Source organism: Carcharodon carcharias, chromosome 3, assembly GCF_017639515.1.
Source record: "Carcharodon carcharias isolate sCarCar2 chromosome 3, sCarCar2.pri, whole genome shotgun sequence".
Lineage (NCBI taxonomy): Eukaryota > Metazoa > Chordata > Chondrichthyes > Lamniformes > Lamnidae > Carcharodon > Carcharodon carcharias.
Window position 1 is genome coordinate 151,379,556 of NC_054469.1, and position 18,518 is coordinate 151,398,073.

General features: G+C 45.0%; 1 protein-coding gene across 1 annotated transcript in view; it reads right to left on the minus strand.

The window, feature by feature from the left end:
• colq (collagen-like tail subunit (single strand of homotrimer) of asymmetric acetylcholinesterase) overlaps positions 1-18,518 on the minus strand; it is a 122,525-nt gene that overhangs the window by 95,535 nt on the left and 8,472 nt on the right. The window contains exon 2 of the mRNA XM_041183344.1: positions 14,757-14,866. Within this exon, the coding sequence (XP_041039278.1) occupies positions 14,757-14,866 (110 nt within the window). The remainder of the gene's footprint in view (positions 1-14,756; positions 14,867-18,518) is intronic.

The window sequence follows — 18,518 nt, forward strand, 5'->3', positions numbered from 1 at the left end:
TACACACTAACTCATTGGAACTGCCAAGCTCTAACAGAGGGTGTATAACTGTCCAACTGTCCAGTAGCTCTCCAGCTGTCAAATCAGTCAAAGCTATCCAGGAAGTGTCAAACCTGATAAATCTGTGAAAGAATTGTCCAAGGATACTAGATGAGCTGCATAGAGGGGGTAAGAGCAAAGGGTGGTGGGGCAATGGGTTAGCACTAAGTTGGCATGGGGGTATGGGGGCAATGGGGTGGGTAGAGGGGCACTAAGTTGGCAATAGGGGCGTGGGGACCATGGAACGGTGGGTGGGAAGAGATGGATTAGGATTGATATGGATTAGGTATAGGGAGTGTGAGGGGTGAGATCTGGAGGGATTTTTTTTGTATTATTATAATTATTTATTTATAAACAGTGCTGGGCACAGAAGCAGGCAGGCCTTGCACCAGGGAGCCTGCAGATTTGTTCCAGGATTGTCCACCCCACCTCCTGTTTCAGCCTGCTCCCCCCGCAACAGAAAATCTCACCTGCGAGGGGGACCATTTTTAAAGTTTGGGTTCGGCAAGCCGGGAAATCACCCAACCTGGGGCCTAATCTCAGTAATGGTGACCATGAAACCATTGTCGATTATTGTAAAAAGCCCACCTGGTTCACTAATGTCCTTTAGTGAAGGAAATCTGCTGTTCTTACCTGGTCTGGCCTACATATGACTCCAGACCCACAGCAATGTGATTCACTTATATATATATGCCCTTGGAAATGGCCTAGCAAGTCACTAAGTTGTATCAAACACTATGAGGTCTGAAAGAATGAAATAGGATGGACCACCTGGCATCGACCTAGGCACCAGAAATGACAACGGCAAACCCAGCCCTGTTGACTCTGCAAAGTCCTCCCAACTAACATCTGCAGGCTTGTGCCAAAATTGGGAGAACTGTCCCACAGACTAGTCAAGCAAAAACCTGCCATAATCATCCTCACAGAATCATTTCTTACAGACAATGTCCCAGACACCACCCATTACTCTCCGTGGGTATGTCCTGTCCCACCGGCGGGACAGGCCCACTACAGCTGGCGGAACAATGGTATAGCAAATGGAGAGTTGCCCTGGAAATCCTCAACGTTGAAATTTCATGGCCCCAGTCAAACACGGGCAAGGAAACCTCCTGCTGGTTACCACCTATCCCACCGCCACCCTCACCCTAACCCCACTGATGACTCAGTACACCTCCCTCCAGTTGATGTTCAATAGGAAGTACTGAGAGTGGTGAGGACACAGAATGTACTCTGGATGGAGACTTCAATGTCCATCAACAAGAGTGGCTTGGTAGCACCACTACTGATGAGCTGGTCAAGTTCCGAAGGACATAGCTGCTAGACTGGGTCTTCGGCAGATGGTGAGGGAACCAACAAGACAGAAAATCCTACTTGGCCTCGTTCTCATCAATCCACCTTTGCAGATGCAACTGTCCATGACAGCATTGGTAGGCGTGACCACCACATAGTCCTTGCTGGAGTGAAGTCCTTCCTTTACATTGATGATACCCTCCATTGTATTGTGTGGCACCAGCACTGTGCTAGGTGGATAGATTTTGAACAGATAAAGCAGCTCAAAAGCTGGCCTGATGGGACTAAGACCTCATCCTGTATATTTTTTTTATAAAATATAGATATCCTCATGGGTATTCCTAAAATTTTAAAAACTGGACAAAGACCTTTTAAAATGGTTGAAGCTGTTTCAGTCTGTGGCCTTCTAACAAAAGAGGAGCTAGCTGGTGGTATTGCAGAAACTGGCACCTCGTTATCTCTGAAGAGACACCAAAGACCCTACTGTGGCACACAGAGACCAAATTCAAAGAGAACTATACAAAGTTCATCTGCATTTCATAACCCAGGCTGGCCAACTGGAGTCTATTTGTCTGCCAGGACAAGGGCCCTGCAATGTGCCTTTCAATTCTTAATGGTTGGAACATTTAACCACCCTTTCTTGAGTTTGCTGTGGGGTTATTACAGAAATTGGATCAAACCAAAACCGAAGAATTTTATGTGCCACTGCATATAATAGGAGAAGGAAATCCAAACAGCTTTATGAGGAGAAATTTCCCCCCGACGGGAAGGTTGGTGGGGGCGGGGGCGGACCCAATCGGCACCCCCAATCAGGTCTGCGCCGCCATTTTACGTGCACGGGCCAATTAAAGCCAACCCAGCGTGACGCGCACCCAGAAGCACTGAGTGCACCTGTGTGGGTGGGAGTGAGGGGAGTTCCCTGAGTCAAGGCTTGCGTTCTTTTGTGCATGCACGTGAAAGAGCACTGAAATCTCCCTGAGGCACAGGGCAGCCTTGTTAATTGTTTTAATTGCTATTTAAATGGCCTTAATAGGCTCTGGCTGCGTGCCCGCTGTACTGAAAATCTAAAAGACACACAGTGACGCTGGGACACATGCCCACGTCACCCCCGCGTCATTTTATGCGTCAGCGAGGGGGCCACGCCTCCGCCCACTGACCCGAAAATTCTGGCCTATGTTTATGGACGGGTGAGAGGAGAAATTAATGATGTTTAAATTAACCCCCCTTCTGTCTGTAACATTGGGCGTGATGAGGTGCTGTGAGCCATCATTAGCAGGATGGTACTGCAAAGGCTATGATCCTGATAACATTCCAGCAATAGTACTGAAGACTTATGCTCTAGAGGTAGCCATGCCCCAAGCCAAGCTGTTCCAGTACAGACACAACACTGGCATCTATCCAGCAATGTGAGAAATTGCCCTGGTATGTCCTGTACATAAAAACCAAGACAAAACCAACCTAGCTAGTTACAGCCCCATTAGTATGCTCTCCAATGTGATGGAAGGTGTTGTCAACAGTGACACTTGCTTCACAATAACCTGCTCACTGACAGTCAGTTTGGGTTCTACCTGGGCCACTCAGACCCTGAACTCATTACAGCCTTGGTCCAAACATCGACAAAAGAGCTAAACTCCAGAGGTGAGATGAGAGTGCCTGCCCTTGACATCAAAGCAATATTTGACAGAGTGTGGCATCAAGGAGCCCTAGCAAAACTGGAGTCAATCGGAATCAGGGAAAACTCTCTGCTGGTTGGAGTCATACCTAGCACAAAGGAAGATGGTTGTAGTTGTTGGAGGTCAAACATCTTAGCCCTGGGTCTTCGCTGTAGGAGTTCCACAGGGTAGTGTCCTCAGCCCTACCATCTTCAGCTGCTTCATCAATGACCTTCCCTCCATCATAAAGGTCAGAAGTGGAGATGTTTGCTGATTATTGCATAATGTTCAGCATCATTCGTGACCCCTCAGATACTGAAGCAGTCCACGTCCAAATGCAGCAAGACCTGAACAATATCCAGGATTAGGTTGATAACATTCACACCACACAAGTGTGAGGCAATGACCATCTCCATCAAGAGAGAATCCAACCACCCCCTCTTGACATTCAATGGCAATACCATCACTGAAACTCCCACTAACGACATCCAGGGGTTTACCATTGACAAGAAACTGAACTGGACTAGCCATTTAAATACTGTGACTGTAAGACCAGGTCAGAAGCTAGGAATTCTGTGGAGAGAAACTCACCTGCTGACTCCCCAAAGCCTGTTCACCATCTATAAGTCAGAAATGTGATGGAATACTCTCCACTTGCCTAAACGAGCGCAGCTCCCACAACACCAGAGAAGCTCGACACAATCCAGGACAAAGCAGCCAGCTTGATCCATCACCTTCAACATCACTCCCCCCACCACTGACACACAGTGGCAGCAGCGTGCATCATCTACAAGATGCACTGCAGGAATTCACCAAGGCTCCTTTGACAGCACTTTTCAAATCCGCGACCTCCACCACCTAGAAGGACAAGGGCAGCAGATGCATGGGAACACCACCTCCCTCAAATTCCCCTCCAAGCCACACACCATCCTGACCTACAACTATATTGCCGTTCCTTCACTCTTGGTGGATCAAAATCCTGGAACTCCCTTTGTAACAGCACTGTGGGTGTTTGTACAACACATAGGCCTGAATTTTGTGCTTGTCAGGTGCGCAAAATCAGCAGGCCCAGGAGCGGATGTAGAATCTGCTCCCGAGCAAGATCATGTTGTCCACGCGATTTCACACAGGGTTGCCAATTAAGGCCTGCCCAGTGTGCAATGCATCTTCAGGTAGGTCAGGAGAAGCAGTGGGGTGGGAACAAATCAGGCGCTGGGTCCCATAATTGGGGTCCAATTAAGGCCCCCCCAGCGGGGGCTTTAAAAACTCTGCAGGCAGCACCCTGAAAGCTGCCAGGGGCTGTGGGGAAGACTGTGGAAGCGTTCTTCAGAGAATCAAAGAAGAAATATCTGCAGCGCTAATGGCCTCAGCACCCAGGTGAGCAGAAGGTGGGAGGGCAAGTCCGGTGGACACTCTTCCCCCTGTTTCACTGCCGAGTCCCGGCCCATCCTCATACTGATCAGTGCCAGGCATGATGTCCTCATGACCAGGGATGAGAAGAGGCATCCATCGCATGTCACAAAGAAGGCAGAGGTGGCCGCCCAGGTAAGTGTGCACAACATGGTGCGCTGAACGTTGATACAGTGCTGCAAAACACTCAGCAATCTTCAGCGTTCAGCAAGGGCGAGTACAGAAATGGCCTGGAAATGCATGAAGGTGTATTCTGGTTGGCTGTCCCTCATCACCCTCAGGGGTGTAAGAGTGTGTGTGCCAACTTGCACTGAAGCCTATGCCAGCCAAGGCCGGGAGGTTGGACTGCTTGGCCCAAGTGCATTGAAGGGTGGGGTGTGCCACTCTGGTGTGCCCCGCAACCTATGCAACGAAGTGCTGAAGAACGGACAGCGGGGAGCCCAATCTCCTCACACTCAGCCGCTACGGGGTGGACACCCTAGAGCTAGAGTGCTACGTCGTGATGAGGCAGGGGTCTCTGAGGAAGGTCAGAGTGCAGTGCACAGAGGTGAGCATGACAGGGACAGCAAAAATCGTAGGCTCTTCTCAGTTGAAATGGAGGTGTCAAAACACCAGCGCCCATTGATCCTCCAATCGAGATGGCACCATGCTCCATTGTCTCATCAGTCCGCCAGCATGCACATTGACCATGTGATGATTGAATGTATTGACAAGTTCTCTTCCTCTCACAAATGCTCCATCCACAAAAGGCTCCCAGGACTCTGAGGACCCCCCTTTAGAACCAGAGGAGGACACACTCTCACCTGCACCCACAAAACACCTGTTAATTGGCCAGCCAGCATGAAGATGTGGTCAGGGCCCAATCACGGGTGGCGGACCATTGTGTGGCCACTCTTGAGCCCCCCTACCAAGGGGAAAATCCTCCCCGAGAAAATATTGTGCTCATTTCTTGTAATATCACAAAGATTGATTTCATTTTCATGGCCTGAGTATGCACGATAACCCTGACAGATGCAGTGGGGGCAGCAGGGGCTTTGAACTTTATTGCATAGGTTACGGTTGGAATTTGGGGTCTAGGGTTTGCGCATCACAAATGTCTTATACAGAGGCAGAGCCCTTGGCATGAGCTGGAATCGAGACCATGGCAGCCTAGCTGAAGGTGCACAATTTCAAAGCCTCCCTGAAGGTTCGTGACATCTGCCTCCACATCCTCACCCTGTGCCTCCCTGGGCTCATCAGACCCATCAGCAGATTCATCCTCCGCAGCATCTGGAGCTGCCTCGCAATCCTCAGTCTCCAGTGGGTTCCCCCTTGCCAGAGCCAGATTGCCTGCTGCGGTCTGCACAATGACAATAAGCAACATGCACCCTGGAGGATACTGCAGTGTTCCTCAATTGGCCCAGGCATCCGAACTGCAACTTCAGCAGCCCAAAGAACCTCTCTACCATCGCCCTTGTGGAGGCATGACTCCTGTTGTAGCTCTCCTCCACCTCTGTTCTTAGGCGCAGGAGTGGGGTCATAAGCCAGCATTTCAAGGAACAGCCCTTGTCACCCAGCAGCCATCCATCTGAACAAGCAGGAGCCACGAACAGCCTTGGAATCTGCGAGCATCGCAGGATGTAAGCATCATGTGAGCTCCCAGGGTAACGGGCACAAACTTGCAAGATCTGTGTCTTGTGGTCGCAGATGATCTGAATGTTCATTGAGTGGAACCCCTGCCAGTTCACGAAGGCTCCTGGCTCACTTGCAAGCACCTTGATGAACACGAGTGCAGTCAATGGCAGTCTGGATGTGGGAGAAGCCTGCAATCGCAATGATGCCTCTGGCTCCCTTAGCCAGGCTGATCTCGTCCATCTGGTAACGGATGAATGTCATCACCCATCTGAAGAGAGCATCAGTAATGAGGCTGACACAATTGTGGGCAGCAGATTGGAACATCACACAGATCCCCCACTGACCCCTGGAAAGAACTGGTGGTGTCCACTGTGACCTTTAGAGCCACTGGCGTAGGGTGGCCATCCCAACTGGCAGTTGGGGGCGATCTTTGGCACAATCATCTGTCATATAGAGGTGACGGTGTCCCTAGAGAGGTGGAACTTCCTTCAACACTGGGCCTCGGACATGCTGAGGTAGTTGGAACACTGCCTGTACACTCTGGCTGCAGGATAGTGGCATCGCCTGTGGATCCTTCCACCTTGCATTCCCTGCTGGCCTTGCACCTGCATCTCTCCTTCCACTAGTCACTCCCTGGGACGCTGCGTGCAGTCACCTGGCCTTCTCTCCCTGCTGGCCCTCTCTTCCTCAGGGGAGGAGGTCCCAGCAGCTGAGCATGGTCAGAATTGCAGCAGGTACTGTCTCATGCACCTTAGGGTGCACGCTGTTGAAATCTTCAGACAAAGATGCCAAGAAAAAGTATTCTGAAAGAAAGCTTTCCATGCATGGAATGCATCAGAAATGACAGAGAAACCTTTCAAATCACATAAATTTCACAGCAAAAGAGTCTTTGCCACAGGGGCCTTTTATCCCACCCCTGGATGAGAACTCGAGGAAAACATCTTGGCCACCTTCCCGTGAGACGACCGCAAAATCACCAGGGCAAAGTAAAATTCCTAGCAATTGATAAATTAATGTCCTTATTGGCTCAAAATGTCATTGGGTGCACTTCTGACTCCCATGTGCACCTGCCGTTCTTAAACAGCTTACACGCGCGAGAACGTCAGGACGCTCGTGCAATCTTCTCGCACAATTTCACGCAAGTTTGGGCAGGGCGCAAACCCATTTTCTTCGAGTAAAATTCTGACCAAGGACTGTAATGGTTGAAGAAGGTGGCTCATGCCCACCTTCTCAAGGGCAATTAGGGATGGGCAATAAGTGCTGTTCTAGCCAGTAACTCCCACATCCCATGAATGAATAAAAAACAAAGGTACAGCAAGTGATTAGGAAGGCAAATTGCAAGGGGAATGGAATATAAAAGTAGGGGAGTCTTACTGCAGCTGTACAGGACATTGGTGAGACCACATCTGGAATACTGGGCAAAATATGCGCCCGACCCACTCAAGCGTAAAATGACGCGCGTTGACATTGGGCGAGCGTCGGAGTCAGCAGCATGCCCGCCAACAACTAAAAGGCCTATTAAGGCCATTAAAGGATCATTTAAATAGAATTTTTCACTGCCCGTCCAACATTATGGTTATGCCTTAATTGGCCTGCTAGCATGAAAATACCTTCATGTCTCGAATGAGGGCAGCAGTCAGCTTCCTGACCTCCCCGCCCGTCCCCGCTGAGCCCGCCTGACAAGGGCTAATTTCCCCCCACTGTGTACAGTTTTGATTCCTTATTTGATAAAGGTTATAATTGCTTTAGGAGCAATGCAGAGAAGGTTCAATTGGCTCATTCCTGAGGTGAAGAGCTTATGAAGAAAATTTGAACAGGTTGGGCCTATACCCACTGGAATTTAGAAGAAGAGGGATGATCTTATTGAAACACACAAGACCCTGAGGGGACTTCATGGGGTTGATTCTGGGAGGATATTTCTGGGGCAGACTAGTTTGGGCGATACGAAATAAAAGGCCTCCTTTTTAAGGAGATGAGGAGAAATTCTTTCCAAGTGTCATTTGTACATGGAATTCTCTACCCCAAAAAGCAGTGGAGGCTGGGTCATCAAATTTATTCAAAGGCAGAGTTAGACAAATTTTTGATAGGCAGGGGAGTCAAGGGTTATGGGAGGGAGACAGGAAAATGGAGTTGAGACCATAACCAGATCAGTCATGATCTTAATGAATGGTGAGCAGGCTCGAAGGGCTGAATTGGCCTCCTCCTGCTCCTAAGTCCTATATGTTCCTTTATAATCCAGCAGCTCCATTAAGCTAAGGACTTAGTGGATTCAGATGATAAGTAAGCTCACACCTACCTCCTGGACTCAGGTGTCTGCCTGAGAAGTCTCTGTAGTCAGACACCCACTCCACTGACAGTTCCCCTCCCACCCAACTCTACCAAGTTCTCCCATCCTACCAGAGGGCCTTTAACCTGCACCCCCACCATCACCCCAACCACCAGGTCTGCAATTTCCAATTCTCCCCCAAATCCCCAAGCCTCAGGATTTTTCTAATCTCCCCACCCCGCCCCCAACCCCCATCACCACTAGGCCCCAGATCCTCCCCCAAACCCCCAGCAGCTAGCCTCTGATTTTCTCCACCCCTGCACCACCTACCCTCATCGCCAGTTTCCCCTTCTCAGCTGATGACTTATCTAGTCCTGCAGCCTTCACCATCTAGCTCCCTGCCAAATGTCAACCAGGCTTGGCTTCTGGACATGGAGCCAGTGATATCTGGTACACCCTAAAATGCTAAAACTCCAGTGTGCAGGGGAATCCCAACTTCTGGATTCTTTGCAAGTTTCGCACCCCCCATGCCTCCTCACCCCACTTCCAGTGGATTAGCTAAGTAAAAATTCAGCTTGTCAACTCTGTTTACCTCTCCAAAGATGGTGTCTGACCTGCTGAGTATTGCCAGCATTTTCTGTTCATCTTTCCAGGGCAGAATTTTTTGCTGAGCGTGCGGGCAAGCACCCAACCCACTCGAGGGTAAAATGACACGCGATGACGTCGGGGAAGCGTTCCAATGTCATTGAACACTCACCTACTATTTTGGTCAGCAGGTGCTGCTGACAATTAAAAGGCCTAGTAAGGCCATTAAAAAGGTAATTGAAACAAATTTTTTGCTGCCGGTCCAACCTTATGGTTGGTGGGCAGGCGTAAAGGCCAAGTGGCCTTTGCATTTTTTAGGAAACCTCATCTAGGGGTGGGATAAGGCTTCCAATAGCAAATAATAATTAAAATTTTTATATTTCATTTATAACATGTCCCTGCTCATGTGACAGAGTCATATGAGGGGACATGTTATAAATGAAATATAAAAATTTTAATGTCCCTGCTCATGTGACAGAGTCATATGAGGGGACATGTTTTTAAACACTGATAAATTTTTTACTTCTGACTTTTTAAATCTTCAGCTCCTTGAGACAGCTCGGGGAGCTTCTTCTGTGTGCACCCGTGAAGTTTGCACTCGCCCACTTCACCCTTCCGACCCCAACACACAGGCAACGCTGAGCGCTGTTCTCAGTTGGCCTTAATTGGCCCACCAGCATGAAATCGCAGTCCAGCCCCAGTCACGGGCAGTGGCCGTCTTACCGACCACTCCCGCTAAGTCTGCCCAGCAAGGGAAAAACCCTCCCCCAAATTTCCAGCATCTGCAACATTTTGCTTCATTTATAACTGTGCTAAATTTGGCTTGTTTAAAATATTCTGAAGGAGTTCTTAGCAAGCATTCCATGCTCTCACAAATTAATGGTTACTGTTAAAGGGGTTATCACAGGCAGTTTTTAATAATATTGTAGTATATTAATATTTAGTATCTCTTTCCTAGTGGGTTTTGTAGTACAGGTACCTACAAAAAAGAAAAGTAGTGAAGCAAAATAATTCTGGATAATGGTGGATAATTTGTTTGTGTAATAAACTATTTCGTATTCTGCAAACACTTCAACCTATGGTCAGAACTGTGAAGGAAGTTCACTTCAAGAAAAGAATACAGCTAATAGCTATATGGGTCAAACACTACCTGGTTATTCATATATTTTAAGGTAATTACCTCACCTTGGCCTTTAGTCTCCCCATGTCTGTGCCTCCTGTGATGGAGAAGATAGCTTTCTCCCATTGCTTGGCCAGCTCTGCTCTGAAGCCAATGGGTGACTCTTTCCTAGATTTATTCTTCTTTCTTTTCCAAATTATCCTCTGATTAGTATCTTTCTACACTGGCGCAGTAGAGGTCTTTGACTCAGTAATGGTGGTAGGAGTCTGCAGGGGCTGGGGTGGAGAGTGTAAGAGGAGAAATCAAACCTATTCCATGATACCTTGTATTGGTGCTTAACAGCATTCCAGCAATATGTTGCTCAAACTGCTATATGATTTATTTTAGTTGCAGATTTGTTAATTATAGCCTGGAGTTCTGATAGTCTATCCAAATCATATAAAGCCAAATATAGTCAATCTAATGTGTGCATCTAACATAGCAGAGTGTTGCTGGAAGTATTGAGACAGATACAACAATTTTTATTTAAAATTTCTGCATTCTTGACCTAGTTCTTCCTGCTTGGTCAAAGTCACAATACAACATAGAGCCTCTCTTAAAGAAGGTATTGTTAGTTTTATCCCTGTAAACAGTAAGTTAGCAGCACCTAATGTTTACATTCATGTGTAAACTCAAGGGTGGTTTTAGGAATACAAACCCCAGGCACAATCTTTGCCAGCATTGAGTACAGCAATCATGAGACTTACAACATAATTGATTCCTGAAAACCGTGTCGTAAATTGGAATTGATTTTCCATATAGGAACAATGTTATAAATGGGGGATTGGTTTATGAACCAAGGCCCAATGCCCTATTTACCAGTTACCCATTTCTCCTTTCCGACTTAGTCTCAGGAGTTTGTTTGTTATTTTGGTTAATGATTTTATATTTTATAACCCATTTTGAGGATTTTTATAGCGTGATAATGGGTCTTTTTGGGCTTAGCCTCTGAAAGCTTTTATGAACAGGAATCCACATCCCCTACGCTGAAGGGCAACCTCCATCCCTGTGTGTTTTACTAGTCCCACCAGGTGAATTCAGACCTCTCCTGGACGGCTGCCCAAGGTCTGGCAGACTTTGGCAGTGTTGGATGACGCTTGAGCCCAGCTAGGGCCAGTGGGTTGCATGGAACCGGTTGGGTGTGGTATTCTGGGATGATTGGCTTCAGGCTGCAGGCATTAGAATCCCATTGTAATCAATGGGAGTGTCGTCAGCTGGGCTAGGCCACATTTTTACCAGCAAATCACGCCATTATTTCCCACGGGTTTTTGACGTTCGTCCCGATGCATTCAGACCTCTCCTGGCAGCTGACTTGCTTTTGGGGCTGGTGTCGCATCGTAAAGTCAAAACAGGGTGTCAATTTGTAACTTGAATGTCAAAGTCAAGGACTGCCTGTATTGGAAATCCAGGTGCAGAGGTAAGCAGGTCTTGTGGGGTTTCCCATATGAAAAAAAAGGAAGACTTACATTGATGTAGCCCTTTTCACAACCACTGGATGAAAAGTTCTTTACAGCCAATGAAGTAGTCACTGTTGCAATGTAGGAAATGCAGCAACCAATTTGTGTAGAGCAAACTCTTGCAAACAGCAATATGATAACGAATGGATAAATTTTAGCCAGGACACTGGGGATAATTCCCCTGTGCTTCTTCAAAGCAATGTCATGGGGGATCCTTTTAACTGAACAAGCAGATGGAACCTTGTTTTAACATCTCATCAAAAAGACAGCATCTCCAACAGTGCAGCATCCCTTAGTACCACACTAGAGAGTGTCAGCCTAGATTTTTGTGCTCAGGCCCAGGCCCTGGAGTGTAGCTTGAACCTGGAACCTTGGGACTCAGAGGTGAGAACACGACCAACTGAGCCACAGCTGACACTTCAACAGGTGATAAATGCTGCAGAGCCAACTGAGCTCACTGTCTATATTGTTAGTGTGCACTCCAAGTGAACAAATGCGTAAACTCTATCCTTTGGTATTTTACATTGTATACCACAATCTTTATCCATGCTACTTAAATGCTTCTACTCACATTTTATCCTGGCACACAATTCCCATTGTTTCATTTCTTTATTTTTGTAAGAGTGGTCAAGTCTATTTCCCTTTGTATTTTCATTTGTCTGGCTTGGTACTTGGAGCCAAGGAGATGGCTACATGGCTTATTCCCAGATCACTATAATATCCTCTATAATTGGCTTTCAGAAATCATCTACATGGGATGGTCCCCTCCAATTATCAGGAAACATGGTATTATTCAGGATATGGGGCTGCATTGGTACAAGGTGAACTTATAAAATCAGTAAACTTATATATTGTAAATCCAGAGCTGAAATCAAGCTTACTTCAGAGCAACGTAGAAAGAAGCTGCCTTCTCCACCTGAGTCTCATTCCAATGACGGGCTAGGTCTAGATTACAGTTTCAGTTAGATGGTAACTAATGCTGGTGCAAAGTAAAGTGCTATTGTTGTGTAAATGGAAAGTTTCCCCGCGTAAGCTAGCACTTAAATTGCATTCACTCCATCTCTGTGCATTGAGCATTAGCCACTGTTTAATATCACTGAGCTACTTCAAGTCTCTGATCACTTGTATTGAGTTTCTGAATCCAATTCATTGGTGTAAATTAGAAACAGTCATGTTACCAGCACCAAGCTCTTAACTATCCCATTCAGTACTCCACTTATTCCAACATAACTCCTCTAATAAGTATCCATTAGTCTCTACCCTATAAGCAAAAGGTTCCAATTAAACTCTTTGCACTATAAACAGGAACCATGGTGCATCAGAAACTGGGCATAATCATTCATACAAATATAAATGTTGAATAGTAATAAGGAAGCAAAGGTAATGTTGTTAAAAGCTTTATCACCTAAACAAAACTGGTATGCAGGCCAAACAAGAGACACTATATCAGAGAGAGAATGACTGCATTGAAATTAAGATATTTTCTATGCCCAGTTGAATATTAGGAGATACAATAAGTTGTCTTAGGAAAAACAGTGTTTATGTCTCACACTAGGGTTTTGTCCCATCCCCTAACCTGACCTTCTGGCCAGTTTTGGTCTTGACAAAGACTGGCTGTTGTATATTTTATATCTCAGAGCTAAGCAGAGATGACACACCAGTTTCTGTGTGTAGGAACTTCATTTACAAGAGTTTTTTTAAAAATGTCTGCTCCATGCTTAGAGCTCTTTGCTTTCAGCATCTTCTTCAGTTTATTTACTTTTCTTGAGTCCACACCCAAGCTTAACTAATCAAGCACAGTGAGCACCAATAGTAAACAGACTTACAATCAAACACAGAACAATTGAACACCACAGTGACAATATTACCTTTAAATCATTCTGGGATGCTCTGTAACCAGCTGTGGGACAGTATACAGGAGCAGTTCTCTGCCTCCAGGAATGCAAATTATCTAACTGAGGTATATTGTCTGAATGCCCAGCATAAAGAACAATCTACTCCATGTTTTCACCTTTTAAAAATTAAACTGAAATTAAATTTGTTTTCTTAGCAGTTGAACTAACCACACAATGCACATAATATATGGATGAGCAAAGCTACTTTAGACAGAACACAGCATTGGAGATTCATCACTCTCAGGTGAGGACAGTAACTCTGTGGAGAATCACTCCATGGTGCATTGCATTGGCACATGTTACCATTGTTACCATATGTATTTGGAAAATATTTTGGCTGCACCACAGTCCCCAGTAGGACCTGAGTTGGACTGGAGTGTTTTAATCAGCTCAAGCATACTCTCACTAAAAAGCCTCAAAAGCAACTAGTAGGTAGATAGGCTCAAATTGAAATATTGTCCTTAGAATGTGACACTGGGGATTACTCACTTACAGCCAGCCAATCAGAACACTTATAATGCAATTTGCTAATATAAAATAAAAACGTCTGTGATTCCACATGTTTCCCTTGTCGGCAATAAACAACGTGACTGTACCATGAATAAGGTTTTATTGGTTAAGGATGGATATGGACATGAGGTGCTGGAACATTTGCTGACAGTGTGTAAACCCTGATGAGCTCACACTGTATGTTACCTATCTTCTGAAGATCCTGACCCTTGGAGTATGGTTTCATGGACACCAGTAATACTTTGTCATTTACTCATGAGGCTTTCCTTTAAGCTTAAATGTAGAACATAATTGCCAGGAAGGCTGTTTGACTATAGGGGCATCACAACTGAGTTGTTTTTTTTCCTCCTCAGGAACACTGCGCATCTGCTGCTGCTACTGGCTGAGATCAGCTACTTCAGCTCAAACCACAGAGCAAACCTGGGACCTTCAAAGCCTGTATCACTCACTTACACAACAGAATGTATATGTGCTCAGTTCATTAATGTCATGAGAGTGCATATTCATAACTTTGTACATATAGAAGTAGATATGTATTTATATATTTGCAAGATACTAAAACAATTAAAATTAGTTGAAAAGCTGCAAGAAAAGGCACATTGGAGTTTGAGCTATGTTGAATTCAAAAAAAGAGGTTCACAACCAATGACAGCAATCCTATTCATTCAGAGCGAGTTCATTTTTAATGCACATCATTGAAATTTGTTGCAGATAATTTCTACAGCTGTTATTCGATAGACAACATGTAGCTGATGAAAGTTGAAAAGGACATTTCAAAGCTTCAAGATACAACGAAGGGAACCACACAGTCATCCATTATGCAGTTAGTAACAATGATAGCAGAGTGGGTATGACACTGAGGAACATGGTGGTACTCACAAGACTTTTGCTTTCCCTGAAGATGGGTGGTGGAAACATCGGGGGTGGAGGAGGGGTCAGAAGACAACACTTGTTAGTGCTTCTCTTTTTGTGTTCCACAGGTGCCAGTGCTGCATCACAAAGGAAATATAAGCAGGCATCACCTTTCTGTTGTTACCATTACAGCTGAACAATTCAACATTAAGGAATAAATATCTCAAGAATCTCAAGATCCCAAAGAGTTTTTGTTCAATATTTTGCTTTTAGACAGAGTTTCTTAATATTGCAACATAAATCCTAAAGCTGATTTTGTATTGATTGAAAGGTATAGACATTAAGAATTTAAAATAGTATAGGCAGAATTAAAATTCTACAAATTATTATTGATTCATGTAAAATAACAGAATTATCAGTTAATCAAAATGCTCAATTTCATTTTGCAGTAAAATTGACATGTTAAATTGACTGAATGAATTTTTCATTTTGATATCAGGAGATATTTTGGCTCAATTGTTTATTATATTTGCAGCATCTTTTAAAGAAATATGAAGTAGAGATAAACAGCAGTGACAGGTTGTCCTGGGAATTGTTCCCTTAACATAACTTCAGGGATCACTGCTGGTAGAAATCCAACCCTGTGACTCTCACTTTAAAATGCCACACAGCATTAAAGGCTTCTATTTTCACAGCAGTGAAAGCGAGGAACTGCTTAAGTATAAGAATATTAGAAATAGGGACAGGAGAAGACCACCTGGCCCATCAAGTCTGCTCCACCATTCAATAAGATGATGACTGATCTGATTGGGGCCTTAACTCCACTTCCCTGCCTGCCCCACCCCCCCCATAATCCTTGACTAAATCTGTGTGTATATATATTGCTGGGGAAGAGAGTTCCAAACACTAACAACCCACAGAGAAAAACATCCTCCTCATCTCAGTCTGAAATGGGAGACCCCTTATTTTTAAACTGTGCCCTCTTGTTCTGGATTCCTACATGAGAGGAAACTTCCTCTTCGCAGTTATCTGTCAACCCCCCTCAAAATCTTTCAACAAGATCATCTCTAATTCTTCTAAACTCCAAGATGTGTAGGCCCAACTTGATTAACCTTTCCTCATAAGACAAACCCCTCATTTCAGGAATCAACCTAGTGAACCTTCTCTGAACTGCTTCCAGTGGAAGTATATCTCTCCTTAAGTAAGGTGATCAAAACTGTACACGGTACTCTAGGAGTGGTCTCGTGCTGCTCACTAAAATTAAAGCAACAAATAGCAGATGCTGGAAACCTGAAATAAAAACAGAAAATGTTAGGAATACCCATTAAGTTAAGCAGGATCTGTGGAAAGAGAAATAGAGTCAATGGGAAGAATCTTATATAAAAACAAAAAAACTGCAGATGCTGGAAATCCAAAACAAAAACAGAATTACCTGGAAAAACTCAGCAGGTCTGGCAGCATTGGCGGAGAAGAAAAGAGTTGACGTTTCGAGTCCTCATGACCCTTCGACAGAACTTGAGTTCGAGTCCAAGAAAGAGTTGAAATATAAGCTGCTTTAAGGTGTGTGGGGGGGGGCAGAGAGAGAGAGAGAGAGAGAGAGAGAAGTGGAGAGGGTTGGCGTGGTTGTAGGGACAAACAAGCAGTGATAGAAGCAGATCATCAAAAGATGTCACCAACAATACAATTGTTGGTGACATCTTTTGATGATCTGCTTCTATCACTGCTTGTTTGTCCCTAGAACCACACCAACCCCCTCCACTTCTCTCTCTCTCTCTCTCCACCCCCCCACACACCTTAAACCAGCTTATATTTCAACTCTTTCTTGGACTCGAACTCGAGTTCTGTCGAAGGGTCATGAGGACTCGAAACGTCAACGGGAAGAATCTTATGCCCTTTGAAAAATTTCATGTATTGGGATCATTTCTGTGTGTGACAGTTGGAATCTTCTGGGAATTAAGAGGCCGCCTCCACTTTCACCATCCAATTAAGGACAACAGGCAGGATCCTGAGGTGGGTGATCCAATCGAAGGGCTGCAGCACTGGATGGATGGCAGCCCCACCAGCAGAGAGAGGCGTGGCTGAGACAGGTAGAAGTGCACGAGGGCACTTCAAAACATGAGGTGTCTTCAGAAGCTTGATTAATATTTGTAAAAACAGGACATATTAGGGTGATAATGTGGCCTTTGCACTTTTTGGCACATTCATGGGGCTGGTGATAAAGGGTCCTTAGGGCTCTCCTGACTGCCACGAAGAGGTTACCTCCAAGCTGCTGGCAGCCTCCTGGCTCAGTAGGGGGCCAGTTCAACACCAGGAATAGCCTGGTAGTATCAGCAACTTGCCTGAATTGATCCCTTAATTAGCTTAAATGGTTACTCGCCGCTGCTGTGTGAAGCTGCTCCCACATTGACCCCAACTCCAGCAAGATCACTTGCAGGCAGGAACACATTAAGGAGCTGACCAGATGTGCAAGTTTCATATTTTGCTTCCACCTCTGCCTCCAAACCTCCCTTCATCGGGATGCCATGATTCTGTCCAATGTTTTGGGTTGGTGGCCTATCAGTCAACTAAGCGGTTTCTCACTCCACAGATACTGCCTTGTGTTCCTCTGGGACACATTTCAATATTCAGCTTCAGAGGCACATTTTCAAGAGCTAGAGGTTAAGTCATCAAGTCTCTGACCGGAGACAGTCCACAATGCATGGAAGCCCAAGAAAAACTTGTGCACAAGGAAATGTTTCAGGGTTCCTTACAACGAGGATGAAAAGATACAGTAGACATCAAACATGGAGAAGAGGAAATAACATGAGGGGTCTAGGTTGGGGAACCAAAAGCATTGGTGAAAGAGAGTGTTGAAAGCAGAGAGGTTGATGGAAAGGCAAAGCGAACATGATGGAGAGTTCCAGGGGCAAGGTTATATAAATATACATCACAAATGCAACATAAGGAGCATGAGAAAGCTAAGACTATAGTTAGAAAAGTAGAAGGTCTATGGAAGGATGTATGGTAACAAATCACTAAGATAAGGTAGGGCAAAACCCTGGAAAGATTTGAAATTTGGATGCAAATTTTGAAATGATCACTATGGGGCATAGTGATCCAACTGAGCTTGGAGAAGATGGAAATGTTGGTCTGAATTTTGAAATGATCACTATGGGGCACAGTGATCCAATTGAGCTAAAATATCATGAAAATCTTTCAAAAGTATTATTTCAAAAAATAGTTTAAACATCTAATAATTGATCTTAATGATGACATTTAAAAACACTCCACAAATATAAAATTATTTTTTCAGGGCTAGATCTGTTGTGCAGCAATAATTATTATTCTGATCACCCATTAAAACCCCAGTTATACCTAAATAAGGTGCAACTTTGGAGGTTTTTAAACAGTGATGAGAAAGCAGAAAAGGGGAAGTTCTCACCACATCAACTGGTTTCACCAATTACTGACTCAGGAGGATTGCTGGGGGTCTACAGCATAGCTGGTGGCAGAGTAGTGAGTGACAAAGCACAACTTCAGGATTGTTGTGTTAATCTGCTCATGTGCTAAATACTGAAGCTGCAGCCAGTTTCAGAGGCTAATGATGGTGAACACTGACAATTTATTGTCAAAAATTCCTAAAAAAATCCAGGCCATTGCCAATGTGAAACATTGCACAGAAGAGGACTTAGAAAAAAAAGAGGAAGGAAATATATTTAGAAATAAAGAGTAAATAAAAGCTATCTCTAAAAAGAATAAGGAAGTAAAAAGGATTTAGTTGACTGGGTTCCAAGTACTCTCACTTAAAGT